The 25991-nt window shown below is 47.0% G+C and overlaps 1 protein-coding gene across 1 annotated transcript in view; it reads right to left on the bottom strand.

The window, feature by feature from the left end:
- VEGFD (vascular endothelial growth factor D) overlaps positions 1–25991 on the bottom strand; it is an 87692-nt gene that overhangs the window by 42951 nt on the left and 18750 nt on the right. Inside the window, exon 2 of the mRNA XM_088451577.1 lies at positions 1378–1579. Within this exon, the coding sequence (XP_088307703.1) occupies positions 1378–1579 (202 nt within the window). The remainder of the gene's footprint in view (positions 1–1377; positions 1580–25991) is intronic.

Here is a 25991-nt window from a genome sequence, read left to right as displayed (position 1 = left end):
GATAGAATTGTTCCCAAGGCCATTGATACAGTAAAATTCTCTCATCAACAATTTTAAATATATATTTCAATTGGTAACATGGAAGCATTGCAGCTATCTTGTCTTTTCTTTAACACTCAACTCACTATCACAGGAGCCATTTGGCCTTTTTGCTGTCAATAACCAGTCACTGGTCTTTGATTCAATCACACACACGCATACATACCTGGACAAGATGCAAGCACATTCGTTATTCCCCATTCATGGATAACACAAAGGCTACAGTACACTTTGAGGATGTCATAACATTTCATTTTCTCTCTCTCTCTCTCTAGGTATAAAATTAGATTCATGGAGTTTTGCTGTAGAGGTAGATCAGGATTTGCTTTAGGGCTACAATGTGAATGGGTCATAAGGGCTGTACAAAACGACCACTAACATATGCTGGTGACTCTGTGAGATACATGTGAGAAATGTTGCTGATGTCCGGAACCATAGTTGTATTTTGTAATCAAAAGTTTAGAGTATAAGAATATTTTTCACGGGATTCCTAGGCCAAAAGTTTCTTACTCAGAAATTCTAAAAAAAATTATAATTTATGTATACTGTGCTTACCTGTCATCCTTATCTTTAAATACATAGTGGTGGACAGATTGCTTGTCCACATACTGTATCATTGGCACACTGACCCTACATAATTTGATTCGGTCCTGGACCACCAAACCCTTGGCACCACTGCAAGTGTCCCCCCAGGGTACCACGCCACCCAGCTTGGGAACCACTGCATTATGGAATGATTACTACTGATATGATTGTAGACTGCGTAGTTACCTTTAATTGGTATGTAATTTATATCTTGGCAGTCAGGATGCTAGCTTTCAGAATGCCGGCGCCGGAATACCAACATCATTCAGAATCCTTGCGCAGCATCCCGACCGCTGGCATCCTGACGGTAAGTGTTGGGGGTTAGAGGGAGCGTTAGGGTTAGGCACTAGGGGGAGGGTTAGAGTTAGGCTGCAGGGAAGAGGGGTTGGGTACAGGGGGGTTAGGTTTAGGCTGCAGTTAGGGGGGGTTGATTTAGAGGTAGGGTTAGGATACTTATCTTACCTTATCCTAACCCTGTTGGGATGCCAGCGTTGGTATTCTGACTGCCGGGATCCTGAACACTATCATCCTGTACCCAACCCCCTTGTATCATGGGTTAAGGGTACCATGGGTTAATGGGTGCAGGCCACCACACACCCTGCACCCATTATAGATATGCCCATGTGCATGACACTGGTACCTCTTCTTACCCGATATAACAATTTATACAATTTAAAAAATTTAGCAAATGAGTCTTTAATGTTTTTGTATTGCTATAATTTATTTCTATTATGGATCTGCTCATTTATGTACCTTTTAGTATTTCGATGTCATAGAATGCTGCAGCAAATCTGGTTGATCTATGAGGCCCAGATCTGGCGTCTGTGCTGATGTAGGATTTCAGCTTTGAGCGACACCTCCACAGCTTCAACTCTCTGGGGTGAGTAATGCGAAGGAGCTCTTCCAGGTTGGCAGCAGATCTGATCTTGTGTTCTAATTCAATCTGTGACACCCCCTAAGCATCGAACATATGACAAGAAAGCAAGGTTAAGATTGTGGTATTAGTAGGCACTTCATAGAGGTAAAGCTGTATAAAGCAAACTAGTCATGGTGTGGGAAGCATTGGTCAGGATGCCACATTGAGAGGTTTCATTATTTCCTTTCAATGTTCTTTTTACCATTCCCTTGTATACCCAGCAACAACCCATTCACATCTCACAACCTATGAAACATTACACCTTTGCCATGGAAAAATGTGCCTTTTGTCTGTTGAAGGGTATATGGCTGGTATACGTTCAGAATGTCAACATTGACAGAATTTCAACATTTAACATGTGAATGTCGACAGCCAGTTTTTTTGATTCATAGGTTTTAGGATTAGGGTTAGGCTGTGCCTAGGGTTAGGGATATTTATCTCATCAATGGTCAACATGCTGCCTATGTCAGTGTGAATCTCGACATTTGACATTTCGACCTCCAGTCCATGTTGACATCATGGAGGCGATTCAGATGCTCTGCCGGTGTCTTTTTTTTTTTAAGACGCCCGACAGAGCAATTCAAATGTTGCTCTGTCAGAGCGCGATAGCTGCCGGTGCCGGCATTTCTGCACGCACTCAGGAGGGTGCGAGCAGAAATGTGTCTGAAACATCCTGGTTAGGGTGCGCTAACCGCAGATAGCGCACCCTAACCAGAAATTAAGACTGGTTTAGCCATTTTACACAGCTAAACCTCGTCAGATAGTCGGCGAAGAGGGCGATAATTAATGAGCGCCCAGAACAATTGAATAGCAAACTCGGCGCTCATTAATTATCATGCCCAAAAAACATTTGAATCGCCCCCCATGAATGTTGACATTTGTACCGCACCCATATGACTAGCCACCTGCTTTTCACAATAAAATATTGGTGTAAAGGTGATGGATGAAAGATCCTGTAGTTAACATAGTTGCTAATTTAAGTTTTGTTTTTTTTAAATGTCTAGAATAGGATCCTCTCTAAATAAACTTACATGACAATATGGATTTCTAAATAATAATAGCAATAAGTATAATAATATTTACAGTATATAGCGCTTTTCTCCAAAAGGTCTCAAGTAACTTTACAAGTACCATAAAGATAATACAAAGGTTTAAATTTGCATAAAATACAGAAACCATGAATATAATACGGGCCATCAGGTCCAAGTATTATTCATCCTACCCACAAAGAATCCAGGTGAGGCAGCCATTTTAGGTGCACTACTGTACATAGGATTTCACTGGCCAAAATAGGCAATGCCTGGAAGAGATGACACATAATTGAGGAGCAAAATCATTAGAACCATGTATTGTTCAAACTACACAAGAGTACCAGTGGAGGTAGCCACCTTGGGCGCACTAAATAGGTTACAATGTGTGAAATATGTAATACATGGGAATAAGACGACATACAAGGATATAATGAAAAACTACTAACATGATGCCCACTACATAAATAGTTAAATAAGATGTTTTTAGCCCAGAGAAGTATCATTACTTATCACAGAAAAAGAAGTTTGCAGATGCACTGTGCGATCATTACTGTTCACATTTAAATGTATTTTGTAATTAAATGTAATTTCAGATGTAGTTAGCATATCAGTGGCCAATGATACGGGCCTGCCCACCAGCGTCATGGTCACCTCATTGAGCAGGTCCCTAACACTCTGGGGTTATAGCAATAACTGTTTGAGGCTTTTCATAGAAAACCTCATACCGTGACAGTGGCTATCACTTTACTAACTGACCCAGTTTACCTACTGTACATTCACAGTTATAAAGCAGCACAAGTGCACAGTTTAGACTCCGGGGATCAGTCTCTGGTGATACTCACTACAATGGCTAATGCCATTTGAAGATGGTATTGGATTTTGAGGCCAAATTACTGGTAAATTGCTGCAGTTTGCTGTCCCCAATTAAAGATATGGATCTGACAGTCGTGAGCAGTAGTTTGGTTAGAGCAGGAGATATTGTTTAATAGTGCTGATACAATTATTTGCCTTAATCATGCAAAACAGCACCGTACCCTAAACCTAACCCTCCCCCTTAGTGCTTAGCCCTAACCCTCCACCTAGTACCTAACCCTAATGCTGACCCTCCGCCCATCCCCGCTACTTACCTTCGGGATTACGGCGGTCGGAATGTACCTCATCCTCTCAGAAAGGAAAAGACTCAGGGAGACAGCTGATTTTCAGATCAGCTGTCTCCGCACCGGAGCAATGATGAATTGCTCTGGCGGTCGCATTGAGTTAGAATGTTAATTATTGGGCTCCGTTTGGACCCCGATAATTAACATGATGAATAGAGCCCTTAGTAAGACATTCTCTCAAACACTAGTTTACCTTCCAAATATATTTAAGGAATGTCATCAATTTGTTCTCCTGTGTAATTTCAAAAGACTGAACTGCCATGTTGAACTTCATTTTTAAATTAAATGGCAGTTGAGTAAATTTACTGTAATTATCTAGAAAGTAATCTACATTGTTACAAACACAGATTATTTAAATAAGGCTAACTGCTCTCTTCCCCTTGCTATTTTTAAATCAGAATTCACATCTATATAATAATTTGCTAAGATCTGTCCGGTCTGCAACAAGGAATCTCCAAGGTGCGTTGCATCTGTCCAATGGCTCCCACTGCTAGGGATACTGGGCCTGATTCATTACGGATCGCAACTGCGATTGCAATAGCGATTACGCACGCAATAGTATGCTAATCCATTGCGATCGCTATGCCGTCGCAGCACAACATAGGGACGCCCACTTTACCTTACACACATCCATAATGTTTAGCAAGAAATTGCTAACCTCGTCGCACGCACTAAGTATTCAAGCTGCGTATGGCATTGCAGTGGATAATTTATGCACACCCATACCACAATGTTCAAATGCCCTAGCACCACTGTGTTTCACCGACCCCCCCCCCCCCCCCGGTCACCTTCCACAAACGGCACTTCCTGTCAATCACTCTGCGATGGGTCTGTGTGGTCACTGCGATCGCAGTGTCCTAAATTACACATGGGCTTCATACAGGGTTGGGTATGGAATGCCGGCGCTCAGGATTCAGGTGCTTGGAATCCTGACATCGGCATCCCGACTGGGTCACAATGCCGACCCCTACCATGAAGTTGGCAAACCCTAACTCTACTCCTTAACCTAACCCTCCCCACCCGCAGCCCAGCCCTAACCCTCCCCATAGTGCCTAACCCCTAACTCTCCCTCTAACTCCAGTACTTACCGTCAGCATTTCACTCACTGTGTCATCTTACAGTAGCCATCCCAGGGGTCTTAGCAGAGTGCCTGGCAGGCTCATGAGCAGCTCAGCACTCAATACATTCAGACTGTGGTAGACAGCATAACCAATCCACAATCTTTGATCCTGCCAAATTTTAGCATACGCATATTACAAGCAGCAGAGAAGCTTGATCGCAACCACTGTGGACGGCCCCCTTCTGTCCAGCCCTGCTAGACATGGTCTTCAGTGTTGATCTGCAGGGTGATTTCAGGGGGATGTAGTCAGGAAACCGACAGTCTAAATGCCAACTGCTGGCTTCCCGACTGTCTAATCCTGGCAAGGTACTAATGACAGGTGTCGAAATCCCGACTCCTGTCATTAGACCTACGCCGGGAGCCCGATGCCCGGCATACCGATCGAAGGTAAGCCGGGCGCGGACAGCCGTGAAGGGGAGGGTTAGGTTTTAGGTCTCCCAGGGGGGACTTGGGGTTAGGCACCCCACCGGGAGGGTTAGGTTTAGGCTTTGGGGAAGGGGGGGTTAGATTTAGGCACTTAAACAGGGGTTAAGGTTAGGCACTTGGGGGGGAGGGGGGAGGATAGGGTTAGGCACCCCTAAGGGAGGGTTAGGGTAGGGAGTAGGGTTAGCAGCACTTACCTTAATTAGCGATCGGGATCTTCACCCCTGCCAGGCTTCTGCTGTCGAGATTTAAACCGCCGGCCATACTGCACCCATTTCAGGGGGTGATTCAGCTGTGGACACAGTGACATATTCCCGATTATCACATGTGCAGTATGGGTCTGTGATCCCGCACACAGGGCTCGATTTAGACCTGCTCGCTAGATGCATACACTCGCACCCAGCGTATGCAAATTCAGTAGCGGCAGGCGATCGCACGGCAAGGCATTAGCACGCCCACTATGTCTTGGCGAGTGATCACATAGTGTATGCAGACGCCCACCAGACTGTCTTAAGACGCCCACTAATGCACGTCATCTCCTGGAAGTGTATGCAACCATCGATACTATCGATTAACATTGGAAGCAAACGCAGCGCTTGTGGCTGACCATACCCAACCACAAGCACTGCTATCACTTCAGTGTAAAATCCATCCAGGTGACATGTACTATGACACTCCATGTTAATTATGCAGGCCTCTTAAACGGCGTTGAGACGCTCAGACACGCCTGCGTTCGCACCACCACTCCCCCGTTTCCATCGTCCAACACCTGTTACCACCCACAAATGGCTTGTACTATCACTCAGTCTAGTGAGCAGACTATGCGCAGCGAGCGAATGCTTCCCGATCGCCTGGACTAGTTTGCTCACACGCACTGCGATGCATGCGCACAATGCGAACCATCGGCAGCTACAAGTAAACGCATCCTAGCGAACAGGTCTGAATCGGGACCACAGTCCGGCAGCAGACTGTCAGTGATTGACAGTCCGCTGCAGTTTCTGGGGGAGGAGGGGGCGGTGACGTCCTCGGTTTCCCAGAACGGAGGCATGTTGCTGCCGTTGGAGGAAGTGGAGAGGCCAGGATCTCTGACGACTGACGGAGATTTCCTGGTCTCTTTTACTTATCTGCAGCGGCTGACTTGTGTGATCCCATGGTCACTCAGCCATCTCAAAAGATTGCAGATGATTTGATGCTCCGTCCATGGACGCAGCTCAAATCAGTAATGCATGGAGGAGTTGTGACTCCTCCTGTTGCTTTACTATATTACAGCTGCTAACATGTTAGCAGCTGTGATTACAAATCTGTCCACAGCTGAATCACCCCCTCTGTTCTGCAGTGATTTCTGAAACTTAAGTGATTTTGTAAGCTGTACTGATTTCTGTTCTGTAAGTCAGTCTGCCCCTGATGTACCCCATTCCAAACAGTATGAGAATACGCCTGCCTGCACTGTCATTTACTCCTAATTTGCATTGTTATTCAGGTTATAGGCGAGGACATAGCAATTTTATTAAGCACAATTGGTTCTGAGGCTTTTTAAACTTTAGGTACAGTTTTGTATACCGGATAGTGCAATATCCCTTTATTTGGTTTATTATGTAGTGGAGACTGATATCCAGTGCTGTAAGCAGCTAGCTAATGAATAATGATATTATAAAGCTGTTGCGTGGGACTAACCAGGAAGCAGATGGAAATGAAGTGAAATGAATCACATTGAGTGTTACTATTTATGCCAGTGCAGCACATTTTGAACCCCATTTGCAATGGTGAATAGATATTATGAAAACATCTGTTTTAAGTTGCAGAAGAGCAATTAAAGGACAGTCTGCTTTAACAGACACATAAAATCTATTTATATTCATCATATTACTATTTCACATTAAATTGCAAACCAAAACCAATCTGTTAATACACAAAACACACACGCACTAGCGACCCACCCCAGCTTTGCACGGGAGCAATTTAATTTCACCATAGTCCCCTGCATCTCCTAACAGCCTACGCCATGTTATCACAGCCCCCTGCATCTCACAACAGCCTCCTGCTTCTCACTGCTGCCCCTGCATTTCACCACAGCATCCTATATTTCACCACAGGCCTCTGCTGCTCATCACAACCCTTTGCTTCTCACTCCTGCCCCCTGCATCTCACCAGTGTCACCACAGTCCTCCTGCCCTTCCCAGTACATGCCAGTGGCTGGGCCGCAGCCATTTGCCCTGCTGTGGCTGGAGCCTGCCACTTGGATGTGCTGGGAAGGGCAGGATGATAATGGTTGAGAGATTTGTATTGCAGCTACCATAAGCATTATCAGGAGCATGTTCTCAAGGCCGGGGCACCTGTGCATATGTGCATATTTCCACAGCCTCCAAGCGCACTCCTCCATGGCTGCCGAACATGTCGATGAGCAATGTCCTCTTTGCACAATGCACCTTGTATTTCCTGAGTATTCAGTTGAGCTTCCTAGACGTGGTGCCCTTGTCCAAGAACAGCGCTGACTTCCATGGATAGTGCCTCCTGTTCACTGAGGGCATGTGGCGGAGCGGGAACATTAGACTGGAGAGAGAGCACTTCATGGTGGAGGAGTGGTGGCTGGAGTTTGCCTGCAGGCTCAGAGTAGGGATGGACATTGGCATCTGATGGTTACAGACCATCAATGTTTTTGTGCTGATGGTAGTGTTTTTACCATGTGATGGAAATGGTCCAATGTTTGCCACCATCGATTGGAAATCGATGGTGTCCGATGTTTTGCTTTTATTTTATTCCTGATAGATATGCCTCCCTTGCCTCTTCCGGGCTAATGTGTCTCATCAGGGCATCTTCATGGGTACGTTGGAGGCTGTCGCTCACTCTCTGCCGGTCTCAGACATGACCCTGCTCAGTTCCTGACTTGCCCCCTCTCTAGGCTGCTGCTAAGCATCACGGCACATTGCTATCTCTGATTGGCTCTCATTGTCTCAGCGAACCAATCAGGGTGCAGCCCTCGGCCCTTCAGCAGCAGTCAGACACACACACAGCACAACAGTTTTTTCTGACTTTTTTCATTCCAAGCCTCAGTTGATGATTTTGCTCAGCGAATGCATATGCATCGCAGTCCGCGTGCGTGAACCGGCCAGTGCGATGGAGTATGCATATGCAGGCAGTCCGCAGCCCCAGGGACAAGCAATTGACAGGAAGCGCCGTTTGTAGGTGATGACGGGGGAGGGGTTGGGCAAATGATCGGAATGCCGGTTGTTGGGATTCCGGCGTCGGCATCTCACCTGATGTTGGGATTCCGATGCCGATGTTGTGGCCACAGGTCGGGATTCCGGCGCCAAGATTTCGCCCGCCGGCATACCGATCATAGGTAAACTGACTACATCTGCAAAACATACTACATGCACTGTAAGCCACATAAACTCATTATTAAAAAGACTGGCACACACCCAAGCAAATGTAAAGCGTTGTTTGGTGACTTTAGTTAGGAATATGATTATTTATCATTAATACATTATACATCTCAATTCACTATCTTGTTGAGTTGTTGTACAGCGCCAGTAGGAAGGGTCTTTATTTTACTTAACGGTTGTTTTAAATTGGGGCATGAGGAATCACCCTATTAGTTCTTTTGTATAGGTTGCTGTTATTTGCGCACTTATAACACCAGTGACACCATTGTTTAAATTGAAAGGCAGTTTTGTGGATAGAGGGCCTGATTCAGCAAGGAACACATGGATGCAGACACACGCAATCGGCCGATGTTCGCAGTCTGCGCATGTATCTGGGTCGCGTCTGGGTCGTCCGCAAAAGCGAGCACAGTGAACATGCAGACCCAGGGAAGTGATTGACAGGAAGTGCCATTTGTGGGTGGATACGGGGAGTGGTCGTCCAAATGCACGTGCGCCAGTGCGTTTGCACCCCGTTACTGGGGTGTGCATAAATTAGCCACAGAGATGCTGGACGCAGTCCGGCATTCCTCTGCATGCTCTCTCAACTCCTGCGGCAAGGTCAGGTCTACCTTTATTCTGCGTGCTGCTCCGATGTTACTCGATGTTCACAATGTTTTCTCAGCCTTATGTATCAATACGGACGTTGGTGGAGGGTATAGGTGGCGGCATTATGTAGTGCTGGGCGTCTGCATCTTTGTGCTGCAATTGCCATGCGTATGCAATTATTAGCATATTCTCGCAGCGGCCTGGTGCGTGCGTGTGCATCCGTGCATTCCTTGCTGAATCAGGCCCAGGGAGAAGGGAAGAGTGTTTAGCAGGTGAGTAGTGATTTCATATAGGTGCTTAAAAAGTGATTTCGGAGAGTTTTGTCCTGTAAATTTCTGTATTGTTATTGTCATTTTGAAATGCATCTTATTTACTTTTTGTCTACATTTTTTATTTAGTTTTTGTCCGTGTCTCTGTGTGTCCTAGGGAGTGTGTGTGTTTAAGTTTTGTGTTAGTTTTTAAGTGTAGTTTGTGTATTTATTTTTCTATTTGTTATAAAGGCTGCCAGAAGAGGGGCCAGAGAGGAGAGGGAGGTGAAGGAGAGGGATCCAGTTGGTGAGGATAATGTGATGGAGGAGGCAGAGGGCCAGGACTCTCATTCGGGGGAGGAGCCTCAACCTGGCAAAAACTAAATCTGGCCGCAATGTCAGATTTAACTTTGAGGAGAATTGTGCATTGGTAAACTCCTTGTTTAACTTTGAAGAGTTATTTGGTCACCATGCCCAACCCACATCTGCAAGAAGAAAGCAGGCCATGTGGCAGGCAGCAGTTGATGCAGTGAATGCTATTAGGCATTTAAAATGCAACAAGTGCCACTGTGTGAAGATTTCTCAGACTTCCAACCCTGTATCAAATCCAAGATGACCCTGGAAAGGTGCTCTACATGCAGCACTGGAGGAGGTGAATTATAATGAGTATAAGGAATAGGTCAAGGGAATTATTGTTACGGTCTCATAGAACTCACCATGTTAGACCTCTAGATCCAGCTAATGTGAGGCCTTCACCAATAACAGCCACCAAAGGCGGCCGCCTGGACTTAACTCGATAAAGGGCTTACGCAGTTAACCTAGAACCACAAGATATTATGCGAGTGTCTAAGATGTGGCCTTGTGGGCTGAAATGTGGCTTTGAGAGCCGAGGTGGCAATAGACTGAGGTGCGGCCTTGAGGTCTGATATTTAGCTAGAAAGCCGGGATGTGGCTTTGAAAGCTTAGGTGATGTTAAACTGAGGTGCGGCTTTGAGGGCCGAGGTGTGGCAATACAGCCAGGATGCGAATTTGAGAGCCGAGATGGTGATAGACTGAGGTGCGGTCTTGAGGGCCAAGGTACGGCAATACAGCCGTGATGCGGCTTTGAGAGCCGAGATGGTAGCAGGCTTGCATGTGGCCAAGGGAGCCAGGATGTGGCTTGGAGAGCCGAGATGGTAGCAGGCTTGGATGCAGCCTAGTGGGCCATGGTGCAGCTATACAGCCGGGATGTGGCTTGGAGAGCTGAGATGGTAGCAGGCTTGGATGCGGCCTAATAGGCCATGGTGTGGCTATACAGCCGGGATGCGGCTTGGTGAGCCATGATGGTATTTACAGGCTAAGAGATGGTAATAGATGACCACGATGAGCAGTGAGGTCATAGGCACAGCACAACCCAAGAACACCGCAGGCAGCGATGAATGAACAGTCTAGGTGGAGGAGTGAGAGTGCAGGATAAGAGTATCTTGGATACACAATAGAACAGGCACAGACGTGCAGAACCACGACTGGCAGGAACCGGAAGGACACGTACTGACACGCTATAGCCGTCAAGTCGGCAAAGAACCAGCAGGATTATGAAAGGTGTTTGCCCCAATTAAAACAAGGCAGAAGATTAATGGAATCCACCACTCTCCTAGCAACTGGAGATGCTGTCCCAGTATGGCATTTACACTGTATGGAAGCAGGATTGCCGGTGTGTGACTGGCGATCCAGAAAAGGAGAGATGCCTGGAGGACAGACAAGTAACAAGGTGCGGTGGCGACTTGCGACAATTATGCCACAGGAACTAGTGTCAGAAGTTAACATGCATGCCACGGTGCACCACATGCTTGTATCTCCTTTTATAGGCATCATAACTAAGTTCCTACCAATAGAATGTTGTTTTTACAAGCTAGAAACAGCTGTTTTTTAATCATCTATTTATTTGGGGATTTTTCTGTCGATTTTCTAGTCAATTTTAAATCGGTTGTCAATCTGACTAGTAGTAAACGAGAGACCCTGTAGTGGTTTATGTGACAGTATTGATATTTGGTCAATGGACGATTTTTGCCAGGATTCGGTTTTATAGTCGATTTTGCATTTAGTAAATGCCCAATTTGCAAATGACACAGGGAATCACCTATAAATGCACCAAAAAGCCACTATCGATCAAAATTGACCTTTAGTAAATATATTCCTTTATCTGAGAAAGACTCTGATTCATTTTTAAGACGATAAAAGAGCAATCAATGCTTTACCTGGCTTCCACTAAATAGTACTTCACATTCATTTACCTATGCTGGCCTTGGGTCTCTGATCTAGTTCTTGATTATTGAAAAGATTTTATAGGATAACATAGTTTATTAAACTGCCATCCTGTCTGCCAATGCAGTGCCATAGGTTTTCTAGATGTGCTATATTCTTTTTTTAAACTGCCATGTGTTTGTGCCACTGCTCTGTCGCTTAGTTTAGCCAGTCAGCTCGCTGCAGCCTTTGGCCAAAATGGGTGAAAAATAAAAAACAATATTTTGAGCTGTGAGGTGGTCAAAATTGACTGGAAAATAATGTATTTGTGATTAATAATACTGTAGGAACAAAAACAGGCTTAAATAAATAAATCCAAAACAAAAACACTTGAGGATGGTTTTGGCAAATCAAAAACACGATGATGAATTAGAACCACAGCCAAAGCATGGGGGTCCACGCACATCTCTAATTTTGACCCTGTCAACATTTCAAACTGTCTATTTATTGAATGTCTAAATTATGTACCAGTCTGACCCAGAATTATTTTCAGTATAATGGTTATAACTATTACCAGTTCAAGTGGAATTAAAGTTAAGAAAAACAATATTATTATAAGTTGTAAACAACATTGTCCAAGTTACTATTTCATGAATGTCAGAACATCACTGGTTAAAGATAAAATTGTTGTCATATTTCTGTGCCTGCAACATCTGCTTCATACATGGATAGCCCACTGTTCTGCCTACAGCTGTCTCTGTTTTGGCAATATGAAAACTGCTGCCAAGAGCAGGTTTTGTAAAGGGACAGAACAGGTCCATGTATGAAAAGTGCACATACTGCAGTGTTAAAGCCTCTCCTGTGTCAGGACTCCAGGGAAATTGGCCTCCTGAGATGAATCAGACTCTGTGGGCTGGGACCGTGGCAGTAGAAACTGAGAAGGTTTTAAATAGTTTTTCCTCATAGCAGAAATAATATCCACAGTGATGGGGAAGGATAGAAGGCTTTATTTGAAATAACAAGGAACTGAGTGGAACGTTGAGTAGGAGCAAAAGTAAAAGTCCAGGATGAGGAACAAGTTAGCTGGAGTAGGACGACTAGTACTTGTGACCAGACGCCTTTCGCCTAGGCCGTCCCTGGTCACGGGTTAGCGCTTTTGGACTCCCACTCACCGTCAGTGACCGCCTGTCACCGACTCCGCCCACTGCGCCGTGGGCGTGTAACGATGCTGCCACCACCAAACTCTACCATCAGCGTTTGGAACCGCTTATTAGGTACACTCAGGCTCCTGCCTCGGAACCTGGAACCGCTTCTGCTGCGTATGCGTTTGATTAACTGCGGACACACCTGTTGGTGTCGGCTGTTCCCACCTGATCCTTCGCAATGGACCAGGTCTGCGTGGTAGCTTGGCAGAGGGCTTGAACTTGGAGACACGGAGCTCTTACCCAGAACAGCAGGAGAACGGAACAGCATTTTGCGCAATTCTGTTGGTCGCAGGATACAGATGTAGTAGAATTTAAAGGCAAAGGTGTTTATTGCTCTCAGTCTTAAAAATGACCCTCCCTTCGGATTGAAGGGGAATATCAGCATATTTTTCTCCACACAGGATTTTCAAAGATGTACCACATACAGGAATCTTATCAGCAGCTCTTCTCCTCAAAGAAGTTACAGGGTTGTACACATACAGGGCTCACAGTCCCTCTTTTTATGTCATTCTTACACACAACATCACAGGGGGGCAAATCCACATTGTGTTCCTTCTAGCCAATCAGACTATCTCAGAAAACATAAATTAACAGCATATTACATTTCAAAGGAGTCACTCAATATCCTCCTTCCTAATCCACCATCCAAACTTTAAACACAACTGATTTATCATACATTATACTGTCTCCTAAAATGTTGATATAACATTTCACAGGAAATAGTAAATGACATTCATCCTTATTAATCAGTTTGACATTTCCAACCTTAACACATTCAGTGACATCCAAAAGGTTCTTTACAACAAAATGTCTTTTCAAAGGAAGTTCTGTACATGAAGTGTTTGGCTATATGACACCATTCACACCTTTACACAGAGAATTTCCAGTCAAGCCTCTTCATCAGACCTCCTGCTAAGGGAATGACAATTAGCATCTTGTTTCTGCAACAATCATGAAAAAACAAACTTTTCCCCCAGAAATGCGCACACACAGGAGATAGTCTCAGGCCTTTTGACTTAAATGTTACAGCCTTCTAAAACAAAAACAACTTATACATTCCTTATAAGTGCATTTTCTCTACAAAATATACATTTAAACCATATAGTGCATAGCCTACTAAATATACGTTGCTTCATGCACTAATGCATTGCAGATCAGCTGCAGTGCATTACAGCAATACATATATACTTTAATACAGTTTATTATAAACCATGTGCAGTGTGCTTTTACACTGTCCTTTTAAAAATGGCGCAATGGCATGAGGGTTAATCCCCTCAATGCCTTGGCAGCCATTTTAATCACGTGTGGTCGGCCTCCGGCCACAGTACTGATGTATAAACTTCCACGACAAGCACACTGAATTATCCTCACTAGACGATAGGAGAAATCCTGAGTCTGAGTCACCGGGGTAGGCCCAGTTAGATGAGACGGGAATCCTAGATCACAAGGTGTAGAGGTATATTCAGATGGACTATGTGGAATGGCAGGCTTGAAGAAAGTGTAGAACTTGAGTATACAAAGGTGCATCAAACTCTGGGTGTAGAACACTGTGATATGTGATATGGCACTGTGAACACTGTGATATGGCGATATAGATAGAACACACAGATGTGCGTTTCTAGGTGCTCCGGGTTTTGACCCAAAGCAGTGTCTTTGGTGCTGTGGGTTTTGACCCAAAGTAGCATCTCTGGGCAAAAGGGCAAATTATAAAGTTGCATAGCAGATCCAACACTGGAAGGTAACAGGAGCCAAATACTAGGATTGAAGAGACGTTGTACAGGCACTGAATGAGTATCCAGGAAGTGTATAAATAGGCAGTGCCTGTTGCTGATTGATGGCTGACTCTCAGCTGACTAGAGAACCAGGAAATACTGATGGATTCTGGCTACAAAAAGATGGCCGCGCCCATGAACTGAGGACACCACCGGCAACTATGCAGGATGACATCGGGCTGTATGAGGGATGGCTGTCAGTGTAATGAGAGAGACCTGTGGCTGGATCTTTGCCGTGAAGATGATCTGCGGTTGCCCAGAGCCCCGAATCGGAGACCGGTGGTAAGTAAGGCTGCTGGCTTGGCTCTGCGTCGGGACCTGGAAACGGAGTCCCTGACATCCTGCTTCACCTGTTATCGGTGCAGAGCAGAAGGCAGCTACCGCGACTTGTACCTAGAAAAGTCCGGCTGAAGAGGGTGAAATGAAAAGTCACCCCCTCAGCAATGACAAATAGCAGAGCAGAGATTGGACTCAAACTCCCTGCAGAAGTGACACTTTATGTCAAAACTTTATTGAAAATAGACAAAAGTGACAGAGCTATGGCATCACTAAGTGACCCAGGTGCAGTGTGATATTGTAGCCTGCACTTAGCTCTGGCAGGCTGCAGACAGAGAAAAGCCCATTGGTACAGATGTGTCCTGCCACATATTTGCTCCATACGCCAAGTAGCGTGCAGTGCTATTCACGTCCTGCCGTGCCGCTGCTTGGCATTCTAAGTCGCCTTATACTGCAGTAAGTCACAACATAACTTATGGTACTGAAGCGCTGGAAAAGCCAGAGTGTGTAATACAACTTCCTGTCCACCAGATGTCGCTTTTCTTAAACTGCACTGCACATGCGTCAAATAGTAAAGTAAAGAAAAAGATCTGTTGCACAGAAATAATCAATATAATATATGAAAATTATTATATATGCGCCTAATAACAATGGTTTTCAATCTTAATTCTGATAGAGGGTGCTACCACAGATTCAGAAGATACATTTATTGCAGACAAAGAAGAGATTCCTTTTCTCCTACTATGTGTACTCAGGTCCTGATTCAGCAAGGAGCGCAATTCTGCTTATACGCACGCAATGCAATTGCTAATATCAGCGGTGATATACAAATGTTTGCATTCACAAAGCGATCTCACACTAACATGAGGATGCCCACTTCCCCTTACTCATAATATACTTGGGCAACATAGCGAAACAATCGGTAACATCGGACCCATATGCACAGTTAAGGCAGGTCAGACCTCACTCAGGAATTGCTTACTTCAGCACACGCTATGAGGCCTCAGGCAACATCGTCCCAATGCACTGACATGCCTGCGTTTGCCCGACCATCCCCTTGTCACCACTCACAGACTGCACTTCCTGTCAATCACTCTGCCATGGGTCTGCGTACACACTGCAATCTCATTCCCGATCGCAGTGGCTGGTTTGCGCACTTGTACTGTGATGCATACCATGCGCAGATCGCAAAAATTGGCCAACTGCATGCCTCTTAGCACTTGCGATCCTTGCTGAATCAGGCCCTCAGTTCTGTCAAAATACATAAAGATGAGCAGAGTACTTTAATAGTACTGAACTTGTAATGATCTCTCTTTATGAAAAGCTGCCCATGCGTGTTTAGGCCAGGCGTCTTTACATCATGTAGCGACAGTATTTAGTACGGATGGCCGGTAATGAGTACAATACAATGTCTATAGCTGTAAAATGCAGCTGGGTGTCTAACATACTGTAGAAATGAAAGGAGGTGGCAAGTTCGGTGCAGTGTATTAAGTTCAGCAGAGTACCTTAATAATATTGAACTTTAATTGTTTTGTCTTTATGAAATGCTGCGCACGCGTCTTCACACCAAGGCAAAAATGTATTCTTATAAAACACAGGACTCACCGATCAAATGATTTAATCCTTTATTTAGATTAAAATAAATAAAAAATTCTGATTTACAAAATTATATTGTCCTCCTTCCGGGCTCGAACATGAGGCGCCAGCTATAGAAATCACTCACCTTACCCACTCGCCTATGCAAGCCAGCCAAAGCAGCTGTTACACAACAGTTGTATGTCCTGTAAAGCGTGCATCTTTACACCAAGTAACATATACAAAACGATGTCTATAGCGGCTTAGAGTCTAATGCAGATGGATGGCATAACATAGAGATGAAAGGATGTGGAAAGTGTGCATCTATGCATATAGTTGAGTAGAGTACTTTAAGAATGTTGAACCTGAAATGATCTCTCAATGAAAAACTTCCCATGCATCTTTAGGCCAGGCGTCTTTACACCACGTAGCGACAGTTTGGACAGCCCATAATGAGTACAATATAATGTCTATAGCAGTTTAATCTTGACACAAAGTGATCATTTCAAGCACCTGGAGGAGTGACTGTTTACACTGCCTGAACGGAGATTGGCCAGCCTCTCATGGATCACCATCCACTGCTACAGTATTGTATTCAGTACTGTAGTTTTCATCCATTAAGCATTCGCCACCCAGCAGCTAAACTGTGTACTGCATGGCGTGTAGTCTATCACAGCATACACTATGCTACCCATAACGTGTATTAACATGCCACGGCAGGGAAGCCAGAATGCTGTACTAGGAGCAAAGATGTAGCAGGACACATCTGTACAGGGATTTTTTCTGCCTTAACCGTTTTTATCACTTTACTCCCTTTAGTACATAACAACGGCAAATGCAGGATTTCTAGAGGTGCGTTTCCAAATGCTTTGTTTTAGAGCAAGTAGGGCCAGTCCATGAAGAGGGCATAATTAGCACTTACCAGCTTTAATATGCATCATACAAAGTGTATTGTGTGTCATAATTCCAGCATATACAAGTCCAGCGATCATAGTATATCTTTAAATGTGGCAGACAGCCATCCTTTATGAGCTGGAATTTTTATATTAGATATGGGCACCATTCCAGAGCATTGGAGCAAGTCCAGGAGTCTAGGGAAGCAGAAGAACCACCTCATACTGCCCTAGACATATATGTACACACTAGCTGATGTACCCGGTTTCACCCATGTATTTACTGTTTCCATTTCTTTCACCGTTGTAGTAATACCTTCCCTCACCTGTGTACTAACACATTCCCCTACCTCACCTCTGTAGTAACACCTTTCCCTCCCTCACCTATGTTGTAACACATTTGACATTCCCCACCCTCACTTGTGTAGAAATACAATCCCTCCCTCACACCTGTAGTAGCACATTCCCCTCCCTCATCCCTGTTTCAGGGTTCAGCCTTTGCTCACCTTTTGCCTGGCTTTCCCTGACGTCTCGTGCGGTCAGACGTCAGGTGCAGCAGCGGGTGACATGCTGAAGATTCTGCCTCAGGTGCTGGTGGACTTCCATGGGCGGCCCTGTGTCTTGGACACTGTGGTTCCCGTCATGGGTGCCGCCATGACAGTCCTTCTCTCATGACAATACCTCCAACCATTGGTAGTATGGTCTGGGTCAGCTGCCACTGTCCTCCTATCAACTGCTAACCCTGGGTATATAACCGGCCCCAGAACACCATTTGTCATTTCTAGTGCATGCTAGTCATGTCCTCATTCCAGGTTCCCTTGTGATTACCCTCGAGTCTTTGCAAGTGCCACCTCTTCCTGTGTGCAACTCCATGCCACTTCTCAGTGCAACAGTGCGTCATACCACCTCTACCTGTGTGCAACTCCGTGCCACTTCTCAGTGCAACAGTGCATCATACCACCTCTGCCTGTGTGCATCTACAAGTGCCACCTCTCGGTGCAACAGTGCGTCATAACACCTCTGCCTGTGTGCATCTACAAGTGCTATCACTGTGCATCCTAACACCTCCACCAGTGTACCACGCCAGGTGCCCTCTCTCAGTACACCTGTGTGTCAGAACGCTTCTACCAGTGTATAATACCTTCATCCAGTGCAACAGAGGCATAATCCAGTCTGTGTGAGCCTCTATTCCCACGGGTTTTGGATATCTGATTAAAGGACCGCAACCTGCCTGCTGGGTGCAGCTTAAACCCATATTCCGATTGGTGGGTCACTGGAGAACACCTCCCAGCAGGTTAGACTCTGCACCTTTAATCAGGCCTCTTGCCTCCGATTTGCCCCACAATCTCGGATCTCTGCTTTCAATACCCTAGTGGCAAGCGTGAGACTCTGTAGTCACACATTACCCCCACTCACTCCTATAGTGACACATTCCCCTCCCTTACCTCTGTAGTAACACATTACTCCCACTCAACCCTGTAGTAACACATTCCCCTCCCTCGCCCGTGTTGTAACACATTCCCTTCATTGACCCTGTAGTAACAAAATTGACATTCCCCTCCTTCACCTGTGTAGTTACATATTTTCCTTGCTCACCTCTGCAGTAACATATTCCTTCCCTCACTATTCAAATAGGGGAGCCACACCAACTGCCAGTGATGTTTTTGGCAGCATTTGCGGTGACAGTTTGTGTTTGAATATGATCTGTGCTACAGCCACGATGAGTCAGTCATTCTGGACATTGCACAGGGGTTGGAAACATTTTAGCCCCTTTCACCCCCTTAGGAGTCGAATTTCAAAAAAATCCCTTCTAAGTAAGCATCTACGTCATGGAAGGAATATGCTCCCTGATTTTCATATTTCTAGGTCCAGAGGTTTGGGCTGGTTGTTGATAAGTCAGTGAGCCAGTCAGTCAGGACATTTGATTTTATATATATATATAGATATGTATGTGTTTTCCAGCTCTCCTAGTTGGAGCACAGGTGTATTTATTACTGGCTGACACATGTTAAAAGATCCACAGGTGGTGCTAATTATTTAGTTTGTGATACTGAGAAAAACATGCAGCACTAGTATAATTATATTATATTACTATTTCTATTGTAGATGATGGCCGTTCAGTGTGTAGTGTTCCCTCTAGCTCCGGCGGGAGGCGCGCGACCGAGAAGGGGGTGTGGTCCTCGGAAAAGGGGTCGTGTCTATAAGACGCATCCCCTTTTCGTCACTCTTGGGGGCGTGCCCGGCACTTACGGACACGCCGGGCAGCCCCCAAGCCCTGCAGACAGGGAGAATAGATGCCGGGCGCATGCGCCCGGCGTCTATTCTCCGGCGGTGACCGGGTCACCGCATGTTTCTCCACCCGCGTGACACTGCGTCCCGCGTGTGAGAACGGCTCCCGCAGGCTGTGAGGGCAGGGCGCTTTTTGCCCTCCTCCTGGAGGGCAGGGTGCTTTTTGCCCTCCAGAAGGAGGGCAGGGCGCCGCGCCCCGCTAAAACAGCCTAGCGAACGCTAGTGTGCATGAATCACCATCATCTGCAGATATATCTGTCAGGTATGTACCCACCTTAAGATGTGCACAATATCATGTCCAAATGTATCTAATCTTTTAAGCATGTTTGAAGATCCAGTAATGAGATAATACTGATTTATCTGCGATAAATGGTGATTGTATGTGTGTACACATTATTCAATTCTCTGTTCCATCATAAAAATCTCAGCTATCTGACAGATAATTGTATAGTGCAGGATTTCCAAAACTTGGTCCTCAAGGCACCCTAACAGTCTGGTTTTAAGGATATCATGCTCGTGCACAGATGGTAAAATCAAACTGACTCATGCACTAATTAGGTCACCTATTCTTAAGGATGCATATTCTTAAAACCTGCCGGCTCCGTCGTGCGCATGCGCTCTGGGCCACCATCGACCCGGTTGCGAGCGCTCAGTGCTTGCGACCGAGTCTGAATCAGGCCCAGAGTCTCTCTGCATGTGTGGGAGGTCTGATGGGCATGCAGGAGGGTTTAATTTAATTGACCGTTTCATTTTTTTTCCAGTGAATGGGTGGGAAGGGGCCCAGTGCATTGCTTTGCCCAGGTATCCAGCATTAAATCTAGGATCAAGCATGGTTGCCAAAACATAGTGATCAAATTCCAAGATGCTGCACAGGGGCTGGCTGGCAACTTTCAGCCTAGGGGGCAAACAAGAGCAAGTGGCCCAGTTTTTCTACCAGTGAATGCAATTTTAAAAATGGGCGTGACAATAATGTTGGGGGTGTGGTTTGCGTAATGTGTGTATGGTTTAAATAGCAAATTAAATCTGAAATTTTTTTTATGACAAAAGAGCTATAGTATAAACAAATATATCATATACCAGTCCCATATGACTAATGCTGAGTGCACACTGACAGATATATTGCCTGTTCTATTGAACAGACAATACTATGAGATATGGTAAGAACTTACCTTTGTTATCTCTATTTCTACGAAGTCCATAGGGTTCCACAGGATACCTTGGGGTATAGGTGATGACGTCAGGCATCGGGCACCATAGAGTTAAGTTTTCAGTCTCCCAGGATGCACTAGGGTCCCCCTCCTATACCCCGCCCCCAAGCCAAGGCATCTCAGTTTCGTTTGGTGCCCGGCCGGAGTCGGATGCACCTGTTAGAGGGGGGGCTAAGGATAGCCCCTGAAGTTTTCTTCAAAGCAGCTGTGGCTGCTCATCTGGATGTACACATGGTCCAGATTCCCCAGGCAGGGGGCTCCCTGGGGACTGGCTGCAGCGTGGAGCCAGGTACCTAACCTGCGCTTCCACTACCCCCCTGGGACAGCGGACCGCGGCTGAGCGGTAGCGCTGTGGTGTCCCAGGGGTTAAATGCATGCCAGGGGAGCGCGCCTTCCCTGTAACACAGCCGGCGCCTCCCCTGCTGCACACAGCCCTCTCTGCTCTGTTGACTGGCCCTGTGGCAGCGCTCCTCCCCCAGGCCGGCCTCCTCTCTGCTACTCGGTGGCCATCTTTCCTGGAGGCCCAGGGTAGGATCTGGACACACACAAGAATCACATTCTCACCAGAGGGAGACAGAAAAACCGGTGACCAGAGCAAAGCCCATCTGCAGCACAGGTGCGACAGGGCAGGAGTCCTGTGGAACCCTATGGACTTCGTAGAAATAGAGATAACAAAAGGTAAGTTCTTACCATATCTCATATTTTCTACATCAGGGTCCATAGGGTATCCACAGGATACCTTGGGGATGTCCCAAAGCAGTATCCTTTAAGGGTGGGGACGCTCCTGTGCTGAAAGGAGAATCCGCCGCCCGAAGGAAGCATCCTGAGAGGCAAAGGTGTCAAACGAGTAATACCTCACAAAGGGTATGGACCGAGGACCATGTGGCAGCCTTGCAGATCTGGACTGCAGAGGCACCACATCGAGCAGCCCACAAAGGACCCACAGACCTAGTGGAATGAGCCCTCACAGAAGAAGGAACCGGAAGGCCTTCATGAAGATAAGCTTCAGAAATGGCCATACGAATCCAGCCTGCCAAAGTTTGCTTTGAAGCAGGCCAACCCTTTTTACGGAAGCCATAAAGGACAAACAAGGCGTCCGACTTCCTAAACGAAGAAGTGCGGTCAACATAAATCCTTAAGGCCCGCACAACGTCCAAAGTGGCCTCACCCACTGAAAGATCAGGTGAGTTAAAAGCCGGCACACATATTTGTCTTTTTCCCCTTTTTTTTGCTTTTTGCAAAAGGAGTTTTATACATGTGTTTAGCACAAATTTTTTGGGGAGGCACCACCAACTTATAAATATTTTGAGAATTTTATCTTAATTTCTATTATGTTGGTTTCTGTTATTGCGTCATAGTGACTCTCCTTAAGTGTCACTTAAATTTAACCACTAGTGCGGTCTCATTCCTCTGTTTGCATAGAGTTAAAAGCCGGCACAACGATTTCCTCGTTGATGTGAAAACTGGAAACAACTTTAGGAAGGAAACCAGGACGAGTGCGCAGCACCGCCCTGTTCCTATGAAAAATCAGAAAAGGGGGTCTACATGAGAGAGCCCCTAAGTCAGAAACACGTCTGGCCGAAGCAATGGCCAGAAGGAAAATTTTTTTAGCTGTCAGCCATTGGCGGTCCCTGGAGAGCCCTCAGGACCACAGCTAAATCCCAAGGCGCCACCGGTGGAACAAAAGGTGGCTGAAATCTGAGAACACCTTGCATAAAGGTGCGCACATCAGGGATTGCAGCAATCCTACGATGGAACCAGACGGATAGGGCAGACACCTGCACCTTCAGAGATGCAAGGCAAAGCCCATGGTCCAGTCCCGCCTGTAGGAAAGCTAACACTCTAGACAGACGGAACTCCCGAGGAGCATAACCTCTCGGCCGACACCACTGGAAGAACGTATGCCACACATGATGGTATATCCTTGCAGAGGATGGTTTCCGAGCCCTTAGCATTGTTTGCACTACAGAGCTGGAAACCCCCCTGGACCTTAACATGGCCGTCTCAACAGCCACGCCATCAAAGACAGCCGAGTCAGGTCCGGGTGAAGACAAGGACCCTGTGACAGGAGGTCCGGGCGTAACGGCAACCGCAGAGGAATATCCACGGACAGTCCCTGGAGGTCTGAGAACCAGTGCCTCCAGGGCCACGCGGGAGCTATCAACAGGAGCATCCTTCCTTCCTGTTTGAATTTCCGGATTACCCATGGAAGAAGGGAAAACGGAGGAAGCAGATAAGCAAACCGGAACGTCCACCGGACGGACAGAGCATTAAACTAGAGACGCCTTTTCGTCTCTTGTGCGAGACCCGTACACCAGCAACTTGTTGTTGTGCCTTGACGCCATGAGGTCGATCTCTGGAAGACCCCACCTGTCCACCAGAAGTTGAAAGACGTCCTGGTGCAGAGACCATTCCCCCGGATGAACGTCCTGGCGACTGAGAAAGTCCGCCTCCCAGTTTAGGACTCCCGAGATGAATACTGCTGATATGGCCGGGAGATTGCACTCCGCCCAAACCAGGATTCGGGACACCTCTACGAGAGCCTCCCAACATCGGGTTCCTCCTTGCCGATTTATGTAGGCCACGGTGGTAGCGTTGTCTGACTGGACCTGCACTGGGTGACCTTGGAGAACCCGATGTGCCTGCTGGAGAGCATTGAAAACCGCGCGGAGCTCCAAGATGTTTATTGCTTCCGCCCGAGTCCACCTGCCCTGGAACAAGCGTGGACCTGAGACTGTTCCCCAGCCCCGAAGACTGGCGTCTGTTGTCAACAGGACCCAATTTGCCACCCAGAACGGATGACCCTTGTTGAGATGGGTCGTCTGCAACCACCAGGCAAGGGACAGGCGAACCTCCGGAGTGAGCACCATCATCTGGGATTTTAGACTCTGAGGCAGTCCATTCCATTTGGACAGGATCAATTGCTGCAGAGGTCTGGAGTGAAACTGGGCATATTCCACCATGTCGAATACTGACACCATGGAGCCCAGTAACCTCATCGCCGAGTGCAGAGACACACGGCGTTCTGCAGACAACTGCGCACCCTCAACTGCAAGGCAGAGATCTTTTCCCCCGTCAAAAAGATCCTTTGCTGTCCGGAGACCAATAAGGCTCCGAGGTGCAGAATCCTCTGAGACGGGATCAGGGTGGACTTCTGCCAGTTTATCAACCAGCCGTGCCGTCGCAGTACCGCAATGGTCAGGTCCAAGTGGCGTAGAAGGAGCTCTGGAGATCCTGCCACCAACAGAAGGTCGTCCAAGTACGGCAACATGCAGACTCCCTGCAGCCGCAGGGAAGCCGCCATGACCGCCATCACCTTGGTGAATACACGAGGTGCTGTCAACAGCCCAAAACTTAACGCCCGGAACTGAAAGTGGTCGTTGCGGATTGCAAACCTAAGGAACGGTTGATGGCGTAAAAGAATAGGGACATGCAGGTAAGCGTCCTATATGTCCAACGACACCATGTAATCCCCAGGTTCCAGCACCAGAATGATGGACCGTAGGGTCTCCATCCAAAACCTCGGCACCCGCAAAGACCTGTTGAGTGCTTTGAGGTTGAGGATCGGATGATACGACCCATTCGATTTCTGCACCAAAAACAGATTGGAATAGAAACCCTGGCCCCTCTCGGAGAATGGAACAGGCACTATAACTCCAGCCTGGAGCATAGTGTGCAAAACCTTCCGCAGTTCCAAGGCTTTGTTCCGGTCTGATGGAAGACCCGTGGTGAAGAATCCAGACGGGGGCCTGTGCCGAAAGGAGAGGGCGTACCCGTGAGAAACCACCTTGAGAACCCAAGTGTCTGTCGTGGTAACCGACCAACACTGGGCGAACTGCAGCAGGTGGCCTCCCACTTTGGGATCCCCCAAAGGGAGGCCCGGACCGTCAGGCCGCAGGCTTGTCATCTGGCTTGGGGCCGGACGTCTGGTACTCCAGGCCTGTTTCCCGGGCTTGGCCGATTTTTTGGGGCCAGCCTGACGGGGAAAAGACTGTGCTTTAGGCCTACCCTGGGCCTCCAGGAAAGATGGCCACCGAGGAGCAGAGAGGAGGCCGGCCTGGGGGAGGAGCGCTGCCACAGGGCCAGTCAGCAGAGCAGAGAGGGCTGTGTGCAGCGGGGGAGGCGCCGGCTGTGTTACAGGGAAGGCGCGCTCCCCTGGCATGCATTTAACCCCTGGGACGCCACAGCGCTACCGCTCAGCCGCGGTCCACTGTCCCAGGGGGGTAGTGGAAGCGCAGGTTAGGTACCTGGCTCCACGCTGCAGCCAGTCCCCAGGGAGCCCCCTGCCTGGGGACTCTGGACCATGTGTACATCCAGATGAGCAGCCGCAGCTGCTTTGAAGAAAACTTCAGGGGCTATCCTTAGCCCCCCTCTAACAGGTGCATCCGACTCCGGCCGGGCACCAAACGAAACTGAGATGCCTTGGCTCGGGGGCGGGGTATAGGAGGGGGACCCTAGTGCACCCTGGGAGGCTGAAAACTTAACTCTATGGTGCCCGATGCCTGACGTCATCACCTATACCCCAAGGTATCCTGTGGATACCCTATGGACCCTGATGTAGAAATATTTGTAAAGCATGATCGGCGAGTGTGTAAAAATTCATTCACAGGCATATCGCATCTGCCCTGCAGCACACTTGATGCTGATATATCTTACAGAGTTATTTACATGTGTATGGGGGATCTGACAACCGCCCTTACCCTTGCTGCAGGGGTCTGCCAGTGACTGATATCTCAACTGGGTGGGCAAATTTAAATGCCCAACCAGTTGTGATGTCAGTGCAGACACATCGTCCTGAACGGTTGGTAAGGTTCTATGCATTTACCAATCGTTAGATAGGTCGACCTGTCGGCCAGGTGTGTGCCCAGCTTTAGCTGAGACATGAACATCAGGGCCAATTTAAGGCTGTTTATTAGGGTGGCCAGATTTTTTCTTTGAAAAAAAAGCTTACACTGTGCTTGGGTCACAGTGGAAATAAGGGCCTCTTCATGGTAAAGTACTATCTAGCTGTGGCCACTACCGTCTGCCTGTGTCAACCCACCGGTCTGCCCTAGCCTCTGTTT

Source organism: Taudactylus pleione, unplaced genomic scaffold (assembly GCF_031769625.1).
Source record: "Taudactylus pleione unplaced genomic scaffold, aTauple2 ptg000026l, whole genome shotgun sequence".
NCBI lineage: Eukaryota > Metazoa > Chordata > Amphibia > Anura > Myobatrachidae > Taudactylus > Taudactylus pleione.
The sequence above is the reverse complement of the archived record's forward strand: the minus strand, read 5'-3'. Positions and strand labels throughout refer to the sequence as shown.